This window comes from Scylla paramamosain, chromosome 28 (genome assembly GCF_035594125.1).
Source record: "Scylla paramamosain isolate STU-SP2022 chromosome 28, ASM3559412v1, whole genome shotgun sequence".
Lineage (NCBI taxonomy): Eukaryota > Metazoa > Arthropoda > Malacostraca > Decapoda > Portunidae > Scylla > Scylla paramamosain.
The window spans coordinates 8,007,213-8,020,000 of NC_087178.1; the positions used below are offsets into that span (position 1 = coordinate 8,007,213).

The following is a 12,788-nucleotide window of genomic DNA, read 5'->3' on the forward strand; positions in this document are numbered from 1 at the left end:
TTTAAATGTGAAAGGAATGGTCAGAGTCACCTTAGAGGGCTGGGAATTCACCCATCATAGTTTCAAAACAAACACCAAGCAGCGTTTCGCATAAGGCTCCCAGAAGGCTAGAAACGGTCCTGGTTGGTGGCAAGTGAAAGATGAATGTTTCATAGTTTAATGTTTGTTTTTATTCCTCCATAGATTTTCTCTCTCTCTCTCTCTCTCTCTCTCTCTCTCTCTCTCTCTCTCTCTCTCTCTCTCTCTCTCTCTCTCTCTCTCTCTCTCTGTTTTCCACATGGTGAGGACGCGATAAGCAGAATATTTCCTGGAGTTAAGCTATTCTCCCGTCTCATACTTCTTTAGGTGTCACTTTCCTCTTTTAGTTTATATAGGTTCTCGAGGAATCTTTAATTTTTCAGTTGTAATTTGGTAACTACATAGCTTAATCAAGTAACTTTTACATTCCCAGCCGTATTTTTATGCATTTCTGTGTCTCAACACGACTACATGAACTGTCCGTAGTGGAAATTATCCTTGATTTTGGAAGGTGTTTCTCATAATTCAAGGGAAAATTTAGCAAAGTTTAGCACATTATCGGTTGATGCCTGCTTTTCCATTGAGTTTTCAACGGTGCATTCAGTATTATCCATCTGTGGTGTCATTCACTACTCTCATTTGTGTGCCCTTACCTGGATGAACATAAGAAGCCATTTTGTTGTCTATTTCAAAAGTTTGATTCAAATCTTCTTGTAGTTTGTCGCAGTCAGTATCTTCGTTTCACTAGCATATAGACAGACCTGACTGTCATTTACTGAAAGCTGGTAGATTATGAATGTAGGGAACAAAGATTCAGGGAACTGAGAATTAATCTTTATGAAACACAGAAAAGGCATCTAACCATTCTGATACCTTCGTCTTTCACTGTGTATGTTGTATTCGATGTTTGATTAGGTGGGCAAAGAAAGATCGGACGTTTAGAACACCAGTAAATACACCTGTCCTCATGTTTCACTATGTATGTTATATTCGATGCTTAATTAGGTGGGCAAAGAAAGGCCGAGCGTTTATAAAATGTTTACTCCAACGCTGAAGGGCTACGGTGGGGCATCTGGGTGCAACAATAACTCGTGAACCAGCCCACGCCAGCGGGTACTGGGACGTGACTACCTAACGCCTTAGCTCGAGACTCAGTCATCCTCTATCCTGGTATAATAGAACATGCTTTATGGTGAGTCACATGCTTCTCACCTCTCTCGTCCTTCGTTGCACCGTGCACATCTGCTTCTGTTTATAGATCGCAAGCCTCTCCTGCTCCCCTCTCCTCCCATGATGGGCAAGGACGTGTTACCTGCCGTGCTAATAGAATGTCACTGGTAAATTAGGTCAAGGAGATGGAAGAAGTAGGGAGGAAGGGAAGATTGTGCGTAGCTTTTTATTGTACTGAAGAAAGTGCTCTCTCTCTCTCTCTCTCTCTCTCTCTCTCTCTCTCTCTCTCTCTCTCTCTCTCTCTCTCTCTCTCTTTCAGCTTCAGCATGCTAATGGCTATAATATAACCTTTGATCGCATCAGCTTGATTTTTGCTTACTTATTTTGATTGGTTATATCCCAGGAAAAAAGTAGGTATGTAGAGTAACCCAAAAGTCACTAAGTCACTAGTGAAAGCTGATGTAAAGTTGTTGTAAGTGATCCATCATTACATCGCAGCTCCTTCCCTTATACCATTAACCCTGTGTAGCGAATACATACATTTTTCTGTTTATTGTCACATTATCGTTTTCACTTTGAAATTTGCCGCAGTGGTTGCGAATGCACACCTGCAATTCAGATTACACTGTGGTTTGATTTTTAAGTCGCATATTCTTTTTATTCCGTCGTTGTTGCGAATACTTTTCTTTGGAGCTGCTATGTGCTTTGGGGAGACTCTCCGTTCAGTGCGGCGCAGTGCGACATACACCTGCAGCAGGCGCCGCTGTTATTCATGTAAGATCAAAACTGACGTCCCCAATAACTTCTCTTCACTGGAAAAGAGTCGTTGAATGACGCCAGTGGCCTCTGTGAGTACATCACTTAGAACACGTTTTGCCACCTTACTTTCCCGAAGGATAATGGGCGAAGCCATCACAAGGCCGCAAGCCTGCTGTTGTTGCTATGAAGATGCCTTAGCGAGGCGAAAGCTTTGGCTAGACACAGACCTGAGAAGGCTTCTTCCAGAAGATCAGCTGAGTGACAGAGTGATCATTTCCTGGAAAAGAAGAGAGAGAAAAAAAAAAAACTTGAAAGCCTCAGCTGCTTCACATTGATGCACAGGGATGTGTTTCAGCCTCTGCAGGTTTGCACTGGCCCAGCGAATGGATGCTAGCCGTGAGGACGGGCACTGCGTCGTGTTCTGCTTGCATTTCCTCCATGTGTGAGCGATCGTGGGAATCACTGCACCACGTCGTAGGCAGGCGGGGGCGTCTCGCACTCCCTGGGCGAGGAAGCATGAGTGGGCGCTGGTAACAGGATGGCCACGTGGTAGGGCGGCGGGTCAGTGGTGGCGTCAGAGGCGAGAGGCGTCTCCAGGCGGTGCTCGTTGGTGTCGTGGGGCCTCAAGATGCCGTAACTGACGCCGCGCGATGCCTGGGAGTGGGATCGTGCCATTCTGTCCCTGGCAAGGGCGTGGCCGTCTACCAGATCAGGGGTGGACATGGACATGCGGACAGGGGGACATGGGAGATGGCGCACCAGCCGGCGGTGAGCCAGGGTGGGCGTGGGGAACAGCGGGCGGCGACGAGCAGGGGAGGCGCTGCTTTGGTCAAGGGCGCAGCCGCGGGCATCGTCTTCCAGATTGAGGCGATGGAGTAAGATAGCGCGTGTCTTAGTGTGAAAGAGCGACACTGAGAAGCAGACGAGGAACAGCAAGATGACCACGAAAATGATGCCCACCAACTCGCCGCGGTAATGGAAGTTTTTTAGATAGAGGTGGGCGGGTACCAGCAGCATGGTGACAACGATGAATGCAGCCCACACGCACCAGTTGATGCCACCCATTCGGAATAGATTGAAGTTATCGGGGACACGAGAGTACACCGACGAGTTGGCGGAGGTCCTGCGGGCATGGCGAGTGGAGGGCACGCTTAGGCGGGTCAGGCATGCCTCCTCTGGGGCCGCTGTCTCCCCAAGGGGCACGCGAACACTCTCCTCCTCATCCTCGTCAGTTGATGGGCGGGAGGAACCGAGCCGCCGTCCCCGTCCTGCTCGGCCACGCCCTGCCTCGCCACCACGCCGCCCCTCCGCCTGTACGGATTCGATGCGTTGGAACCTGCGGAAAGAAAACACGGATACATCAGTATGTGTGTGTGTGTGTGTGTGTGTGTGTGTGTGTGTGTGTTTTTATGTAGGAAGGATACTGGCCAAGGGCAACAAAAATCTAATAAAAAAAATGCCCACTGAAATGCCAGTCCCATAAAAGGGTCAAAGCAGTGGTCAAAAATTGGTGGTTAAGTGTCTTGAAACCTCCCTCTTGAAGGAATTCAAGTCATAGGAAGGAGGAAATACAGAAGCAGGCAGGGAGTTCCAGAGTTTACCAGAGAAAGGGATGAATGATTGAGAATACTGGTTAACTCTTGCGTTAGAGAGGTGGACAGAATTGGGGTGAGAGAAAGAAGAAAGTCTTGTGCAGCGAGGCCGCGGAAGGAGGGGAGGCATGCAGTTAGCAAGATCAGAAGAGCAGTTGGCATGAAAATAGCGGTAGAAGACAACTAGATATGCAACATTGCGGCGGTGAGAGAGGGGCTGAAGACAGTCAGTTAGAGGAGAGGAGTTGATGAGACGAAAAGCTTTTGATTCCACCTTGTCTAGAAGAGCAGTATGAGTGGAACCTCCCCAGACATGTGAAGCATACTCCATACATGGACGGATAAGGCCCTTGTACAGAGTTAGCAGCTGGGGGGGTGAGAAAAACTGGCGGAGACGTCTCAGAACACCTAACTTCATAGAAGCTGTTTTAGCTAGAGATGAGAAGCTGTTTTAGCTAGAGATGAGATGTGTGTGTGTGTGTGTGTGTGTTTAGGTATGTCTTCGAACACATCCCTTGGGCATTGTATTCACTGTTGGGGTAACTTCGTAACTGCAGGGTTTGTAGCTTTATTTAGGAGTTAGTGTTTGTATAGCTATACTTGTACATACCAAGTTGTTATGTAAATACGGTTTTCAGAGCAAGAGGGAGAGGAGGAAAAAAGTGTCCATGCGAAGATTATTACGTCAACAATAGACAATCTGATAAATAGATACATGTAGATGAAATATTTCCCTCGTGTTATCTAAAAGTCATCTCTCTCTCTCTCTCTCTCTCTCTCTCTCTCTCTCTCTCTCTCTCTCTCTCTCTCTCTCTCTCTCTCTCTCTCTCTCTCTCTCTCTCTCTCCCGAACAGGAATGGCATGTCATGAATTTACTCCTACAAATTCCGTAGCTATGACATCTTAACACACATCAATACTTCAGATCAACAGTCCCTCTTTTGCTTTAGTCCCGTCTTGCTTGGCTGCGTGGAGTGTTACCTGTGCACTGGGGTAACCATGGGGTAGTGGCGAGCTTTTGGGCGGTAGAGACACGGGGACCCGACGAACTGAGCACCCCGCTGGCCGCACGCGCTCCGCTTGTCGATCCAGAAGTGCATGGCGACCTCTCAGCTACCAAGGGACACTGCACAAGACAAAAAAAAAAAAAAAAAAAAAAGAAAAGTTAAAATAAGTGTATCTCAGTGCCTTTCCTTCTTCAGTGTAGCAGATTTTAACCCTTTCACTGATCTGGTGTTTCTTTGTTCATGTTGAAAGCACTGTCAGCCTTTTTTTTTTATTTATTGTTTTGTTTTATTTATTTTATTTATCTTTTGCTTCATTGGGCTTTGTTTACTTCATGGGGCCTCGTTTTCTTTCATTTTGGCCTTGTTTTTACTTTATTGGGCTTTTTTTTTTTATTTAATTGGACCCTTTATTTACTTCATTAGGTCTTTTTTACTTCATTGGGCATTTTTTTTACTTCAGCGTACCTTTTTTTTCTACTTCAGTCGGCCTCGTTTTCTTCATTCTGGCCTTGTTCTTATTTTATTGGGCTTTTTTTTTAGTTAATTGGACCTTTTATTTACATCATTGGCTCTTTTTTTTTACTTAATTGGGCTTTTTTTTTTTACTTCAGTGTACTTTTTTTTTTACTTCATTGCGACTTCAGTGGAACATTCTTTCACTTAAATGAGCCTTTTTTTTTTTTACTTAATTGGACTTTTTTTTTTTTTACCTAGCTGAGCCTTGTTTACTTCACTGGGCCCCTCCCCACCCTTTTTTTTTTACTTCTTTAGAAAATTAATTCTGTCTCATCTAGACTATAGAACTATTTACAAAAGTGCAGCACACATAAGTAAATATCTAAAAAAAAATCTTAGGTGGAAATAGAAAAATACTTGTTAATGTAGCAGCGAAAGGACTATTATTAAAGATATGTGATGGAGAAGAGTTGAAGTGTTTACGAGGGTGTAGCACATGCCTAAGTACGTAAGGGTCTGAAAGAAATCATAAGTGAACTTAGAAAAATACTTATCTGTGTGGTAGCGAAAGGCTTAAAGGTGTGTCATGGAGAGGAAGTTACGTGCATTCAGGTGTGTTTGGAGTTGTATCCAGTTCGTACTTATTTATTTATTTTTTTCTTTTTTCTTTTTTGTTTAGCCATGTGATTGTAAAAGGAATACCATGGCATCGAATTTGTTTTTGAGTACAAGGCAAAAAAAAAAAAAAATCACCTCTTTCTTAATCTATCTTCCTATCTATCTATCTATCTGTCTATCTATCTACCTATCTATGTATCTATCTCTGATTCATGCATCTTTTTCTTCTTTTATGATTTTTTTTTTTTTAAGATGGTTTCTAAAAATAGCCTTTCTTTCTACGTGGCAAGCTTCCAGAGTGATTGTTATTGGAAACTTACTTCATTTTCTGAGAGTATGTAGAGCCTGTGGTGCGCTGGTCCGCTGAACCACTGCCTTCCCTCTTCGCCTTCATCAAAAGTCCATCACAAGAGCTTGATGTCTTAGATGAGGTTTGGCTCCATGCTGCTTCCTCCTCACAAACCTGGTAATCCGTCACACACACACAATTTACCACTTTTCCACCACCATCACCACTATCACCATCAGTATACCTCCTCCTCCTTCTCCACCTCCTCGTCCTCGCCTCCTCCTCGTCCTCCTCTTCTGCCTTGTGGAATGAGGTGTGGGGGCTGGTGTTGAGGTGTGAGGAAGGGAGTTTTTGTTGTTTTGGTCACTCTCAGATGCTACGTAAGGGTATAGTTTTCCATACAGGCAATGTGGTGGAAGCTGTGGTGTTCTAACGCAGATACGGTCATAACTGGAACCTCTGTGGGTTTTGACGGGTGATACACAGGTTCTGCGCCATAATCTAGCCAGTAATTGACCGCACCACCACACCAGTGTCAAGAGCTCACGGAGGGATAGAGAAAACACAGGTCTCGCGTATTCGGCAACCCTGCACAGAGGCAAATCAATGCGTGGAGAGCTGAGGTGCTCTGCCACGGCGCTCTCGTAGAAAACTGTTCTCACCCACACTGTACAAACCTCAGCTTGGGTAACTTAGACAAATACGTGTGCTGAAAATGTAGATAGGAATGATTTGTTAATATTTTTGATGAAGGTAACGGGATTGATGATAAAAAATAAAGCTCTCTCTCTCTCTCTCTCTCTCTCTCTCTCTCTCTCTCTCTCTCTCTCTCTCTCTCTCTCTCTCATCACCGTAGAATCGTTATATTGTATTAAGTACGTGACGTGTTTCTCGTGACGTGTGAGGTGAAGTGAGGCGCCGTGACGGGTATCGAACACTGCACCCAAGCATCAAGGGAGTTACAGGTTTCTGTGTTGAGTCATTATATAGCTCGGTGATTATACACACAGATAGTTAAGCAAGTATTATTATTATTACTATTACTATTATTATTATTATTATTATTGTTGTTGTTGTTGTTGTTGTTGTTGTTGTTGTTGTTGTTTGTTATTATTATTATTATTATTATTATTATTATTATTATTATTATTATTATTATTATTATTATTATTATTATTACTACTACTACTACTACTACTACTACTACTACTACTACTACTACTACTACTACTACTACTACTACTACTACTACTACTACTCCCCTCTTTACTTCAGTACTCCTGCAGTTGTATTACGAATATACTAACAGGAAGTTACTGAAGGGAGGAAATTAAGAGAGAGAGAAGAATAACTTACGAAACTAATGTAATCAAGGGAAAAATAGTTAAGAAAGAGTGACCTATATAGAAGAATGTAGGGAAAATATCAAATTACAATAGAACAATTAAAGCGAATTACTAGTAAAAGACAAGGCTTCAGGAACAATTATATAACAGATGTATACTACTACTGCTACCACCTCCACTACTACTACTACTACTACTACTACTACTACTACTACTACTACTACTACTACTACTACTACTAATGATAATAACAATAATAATGAGTGCTGAGTGGAGAGAAAGAGGAAACAAGCGATAGTTTAGCAGTAAACAGAAGGATGGGGGGGGGTGGAAGATAATGGTGACGGTGGTAGTGGTGTTGGAAGAGGAGGGGAGGTGGAAGGAGGAGGAAGAGGAGGAGGAGGAGGAAGGGGCATGAAAGAAGAGGAGAAGGAAGAAGAGGAGGAAGAGGAAGAAGAGATAGGAAGAGAGGAACAGTCATGGACGTTTGATGGTAATTACTAATGGTGGAATAGGAGGAGGAGAAGGGAAGGGGGGGTGGGGGGGAGGGAAAGGAGAGTCAAGGAGGTGGGCAGGTAAACTTGGGCGCTTCCGTTAGTGTAGGAGCAATGGAAGAAGGTGGACAGCAGGCGCTGGCAGGAGGTAAGCTTGTGTTTTATTCGTTTCTCGTGTTACTTTGCGCTTGTTATGTAGCTTCAGAGTTAAGGGATTGTGTGTTCATGGTGTCTGTTTACGTGTTAATGATGCTGAATTAGATTTGAGGGATTTATAGTGTCCATAGTGTATTTGTATGGTAGTGTTGCTTCGGTAAGTGGGAAAGGTTTAGTGCATCTAGTGAGTCAATGTAGTGTTAGGTATAGTGTAGTGTTCACTTGTGATGGGGACGACGGGTGTGAGTGATGTTTAGTGTCGGATAAGGGAGTGAGTGTTTAGGTATGGTGTGGTGCGTACTTGTGGTGGTGACGAGGGTAAGTGTGATGAGTATTAAAGATAAAAGGGATTCTTGTTTAGGTGTCGTGTGTGTGATTGTGAGGTAGACAATGTGTGTGGGGGGTTGGGTAGTTAAGGCAATGTGGAGTGCATGTGATGGTAGTGGTAGCGTGGTCGTGTGATGGTTTAGTGGAAGATAAGGGAATGACTGTTTAGGCGTGTTGTGGTGGTGTGTGTGCCATCATGGTGACTTAGTGTGGGGGGGGAGTAAGGCATTATTGTGTGCAGTTGATGGTGGTGGCGTGGCGTGGTCGTGTTTGTTTCGTGGTGCGGCAGAGTTTGGCTATTTGGGTGGCTGTTGAAGCTTTGTTCTCGGAAGTCGTGGTGGTGGTAGTCGTGGTGTCGGAGCCACAGTGGTAGTTACCGAGATCTTCAAGGGTAGTTCATGATTGCTATGACTGTCATTTTGAGCCTTCCAAACAAGCTGCTGTGGAGATGAGAGTATTCATGGGTGTTTCTGTAGTGGTTAAAAAGTTCAGGTTTACTGGTCTATAGTGTTCGTTATTGACGAGCAGTAATTTTACATGCTGCACCGTTTCGTCAACGGTTTTCATGAGGAATAGGGGCAGCGAGGGGAAACATGATGCTTTAAAGCGGAGAATGGTGAAGCCCACTATCTCATGAAAAACTTCGTGTAGGACTGCATCATTTGAACTGAATACTATTGTCGAGTACTTATGACAAGACAATTTTCCCACATGTTTGTTCCCAGGTGATTTTGTATTAAGGTCTAGTAGTAAATTTAATAGAATTTGGATATCTTGGATATATATGCCAAGAGTAATTAACTTAATTTAACTTAGAGGGTGTGGGTGTGTGTGGAGGAATTGTTGATTGATAAATCACTTAAGATTCTTTTAATAGTTTTATTTCTTTTAATAGTTTTATTTCCTACAACATTACAGATGCTTGGTGTGTGGTAGTATGTGGTCTGGATACCCTCCTTAAACATTGGTCAGTGCAGATGAGCCCACGTTGCACGATTGATGATGGCTGCGTACTAGGAAGGCACTGATAGTGGCTGCATACTAGGAAGATGGTGCCATGCTTCAGCCTGGGTGTTAAGGGGGTAAATGTTTGTTGGTAGGATGGTTAACATCGAATTTAATACTTCTGGATTAAACATAACTTTTTGACACTTGGATGTATTGACATGAATTAAGTTTTGATACTTTACAGACGGATGTTCCATTATGGTGTCTGAATAAGCTTCAGACATCAGTTATCGCTGGTGAAGATTGTACCTGGCTTGGGTGATGCTGCACTACTACGAAGACGGAGTACAGCACGGCACACCTTGGAGGGTGGCTGCCTTCAGAACTGTGCATAGTGGACATTATCAGTCAGCTGTGTTGCTGTTGACTGCATGAGCCATTTGTTAAGTACAAGACTCTCCCTGATGACATTTTAGGTTTTTGTATAAAAAAAAAATTTGAGTAAAAATTTGAGTGGTTGGTGTCTAGTTTTCTCCTGAGACTCTTCGAGGTATCCGTGTCCACAAAAAAATAAATAAATAAATAAAAAAAAAATTAAGGGGAGAACATGATGCATACGAAGAAGATAACTTGTGAATTGTGTGTCAAAGGTCTCTTACCTTGCGACGTCAAGGTGCGTCCACACGGTCGAATACTGTCTGTGGATAAACATTGCTACCATATCATAAGGCGAAGCAGAATGACGTCATAAGCGTTTAAACGAGGGAAATTGATTTGGCAACAAACAGTGGTACCAGATAAAGTTGTAAACCACAGTTTCTACTCTTCACCAGACAAAGACCGGCTATGTTCGAAGTTGATGTCCGTTGCCAACAAAAATGGTATTTACGTCAGTGTAGTGGTGGTTGCCAGCGTCTAGTGTGGTACATGAAAACTGCACTATGCAGCATAATAATTGCTGCATTGTTTGAGGTCAAGGTGACAAGAAGGGAATGCTGCAAGGACTGGTTAAAAACACGGAGAAAGGGGAAGTCATGTAGCCATTTTGCATGAACTGCGTATTTTGGTTATGAATCAGATTTCACAAACTATGAGGATGGACCCAAACAGCTTCTGCGACTTATTGCAGAAAGTAAAACCTTTCATAACGTAACATGACACCTATATAAACGAAAGCATATCACCAGAAGTACGTCTGGAGGCAACATTTAATTAACCTTTCCACCGAGTGTTTCTACACTTCCCTTCAATACACAAGAATATCTTCTAAACAGTCTGCAATTATTCCTGGGACGTGCCAAACCATCTATGATGTACTTAAGGATCTATACCTTAAGGTTCGGATAATACGAACATGGACAGTGATACAGCTCTTGGTGCTCGCTTCAGACGTCATCGCGCCTTTCCCCTTTTTACATTGTATCTGGTAACAGTTTTGTCCGACAGACACTGTTCGATCGTGTGGACGCACCTTCAGCAGTAGCAATTCGATTCAGATGAGAGCAGTTCGCAGGTCAAAAACACTGGCTGAAGTCGAAAGCTGCATACACGAGACCTTGCGTTCCTGATGGTTATGTGCTGCTGTCATCCGTCCTCTCCTCTTCTTCCGTCAGCAACAAGTACATCCTGGTCCTGGTGACAACTATGGATACTACTACTGCCTGAGTTGAGGGAGCCCACCTGTGCGAAAAGAACCGCCAGAGAGATATGGCAGACAAGTGAGGAAACAATGCAAGTAAGTATAAAGTATATATATCCAATAGGAAGTAAACGATCCAAGCTTCAAAGTATTTATTTATTTTTCTTAATAACCGGTATAAAGAATGGAATAAACACAAATTTTCTACGAAAAGGAAAGCTGCATGCAATCGTCAGTCGTTCAATTCCTAACGCGTGGCAGTAGTGATTAATAATACCTGTGGCACCCTAAACATACGCACTTCCCGCCTACATGCCTCCTCATCCCGAGCCATAGAATGATGATCACGTTCAGTAGCGCAGCCTACTCGAACTCTCTGCCTGCTTCTGTATTTCTTGCTTCCTATGACTTGAATTCCTTCAAGAGGGAGGTTTCAAGACCCTTATCCTTCAATTTTTGACTGCCGCTTTGGACCCTTTTATGCGACTGGCATTTCAATGAGCATTTTTTTTTTGGGGGGGATTTTTGTTGCCCTTGGCCAGTGTCCCTCCTACATATAAAAAGAGAAAAGCCTTTTCCTGTGAACACTGAAATTCAAGCTCGTAAGGGTAATTTATTTTTTAAATTTAATTATTAAATAGAGGTATCTCATGAAAAGTAGTAGAAATTATTGGATTTAGGCATCGCATGAAAAAGTGGGGAAATGGCAGAGAAACACGTTTGTGGTGGTATGAACAAGGATGAAAGATGAGCTTTTGAGTGAAGTTTGAGTGAAAGAATTTGGGGAATCCCAGAGAAAGGCTTTGGAGGGTAAATGGAATCGAGAGAGAATGAGACAGCTGGGCCTGGAGAATGCACAAAAGTTACTGGTGACAACATAAGAACGCCGATCCCACCAGGGATTGAGACGGAGGACGGGACAAGGCCGGTTAGAGGCGGTTGGAGGCAGATTGGGCCTTTCCCTGTTTGGTGTTATACATGACCATAATATACACGATAATGGCAGTGTGACACGTGACTATCTAACCCCCAACCCACTTCCCTCCCTGCTCGCCCCAAAAGCTGTTCTTGCTGAGACTGTCCTTGTGAACCCCCTTCCTAACTTATCCCTTGCGCATGAAATGAGAAAATGTAATTAATTCTTTGATTCTAAACACGTACTTTTTGACATGGATATATTTCTATTTGCCATGTCAATTTGCGAATAAATAGTTCCATATGTCTATACCTATATATATAAACTAATCCCCAAACTAGAACGGAAAGAAAAGGGAGAACAAAATTGGCTCACAACGAAGGAAAAGGGAGAACAAAATTGGCTCGGGGCATCTACGTTTATAAAATTCTGATTTCTGTACATATGAATAGTGATTACAGAACTGGAATAAAGAACATATAACAATGTGGCGTAACGGGTAGCGCTCCTGACTGGGAGGCGGAAGGTCCCATATTCGATCCCCCAGTAGGTGTTTGTTATTCTGTGGCGAAGCTCCTGCCAAAGATGTATATCGTATGCAGTTCAATCATGTCCACACTATGAAAGTGGTGAAGCTCTGTAAATGGTGCAGCTTCTGCCAAAAAAATAAAAAAGTATATCGTATGCAGTTCAATCATGTCCACACTGTAATAGCGGTGAAGCTGCTGCCATGTAAATATATATACCATATATATATGTAAATATGTATACCATGTAAATCAAGACCCCTTCAGCGACTATCACTATTGTCTGCTGCCTCTTGATAAATAAACCTGATATTATTATTATTATTATTATTATTATTATTATTATTATTAATTGTAACTTGTCAAACCTCACTCCCTTTATATCCCTTTCTTTTATTCCTTTTGGTGCAAGTTTTGGAATAAAAAGTGTCATTGCTAGTCCTTTAAATTTAGCTTTGTTACTTGAATGAAATTAGTTAGTGATGCATTTTTTTCCGCCCTTATTAGTATGCTATGTGTCTCGCAG

At 42.9% G+C, this 12,788-nt stretch overlaps 1 protein-coding gene and 2 long non-coding RNA genes across 3 annotated transcripts in view; 1 reads left to right on the forward strand and 2 right to left on the reverse strand.

Moving 5' to 3' along the window:
- Positions 1–1,044: 1,044 nt before the first annotated feature.
- LOC135114858 (uncharacterized) lies at positions 1,045–6,556 on the reverse strand. Its single transcript, XM_064031027.1, has 3 exons — positions 5,941–6,556; positions 4,521–4,665; positions 1,045–3,283 (listed from the first exon to the last, which is right to left on the reverse strand). The coding sequence occupies exons 2-3, from the start codon at positions 4,637–4,639 to the stop codon at positions 2,407–2,409; spliced, it is 996 nt and encodes a 331-aa protein (XP_063887097.1). The 5' UTR covers positions 4,640–4,665; positions 5,941–6,556; the 3' UTR covers positions 1,045–2,406.
- A 1,263-nt stretch (positions 6,557–7,819) lies between these two features.
- Positions 7,820–9,699, forward strand: LOC135114867 (uncharacterized). Its single transcript, XR_010275689.1, has 3 exons — positions 7,820–7,897; positions 9,151–9,314; positions 9,425–9,699. It is a non-coding gene; the product is annotated as an uncharacterized LOC135114867 (long non-coding RNA).
- A 1,315-nt stretch (positions 9,700–11,014) lies between these two features.
- Positions 11,015–12,788, reverse strand: part of LOC135114868 (uncharacterized) — a 14,777-nt gene continuing 13,003 nt past the window's right edge. The window contains exon 2 of the long non-coding RNA XR_010275690.1: positions 11,015–12,390. This is a non-coding gene — a long non-coding RNA (uncharacterized LOC135114868). The remainder of the gene's footprint in view (positions 12,391–12,788) is intronic.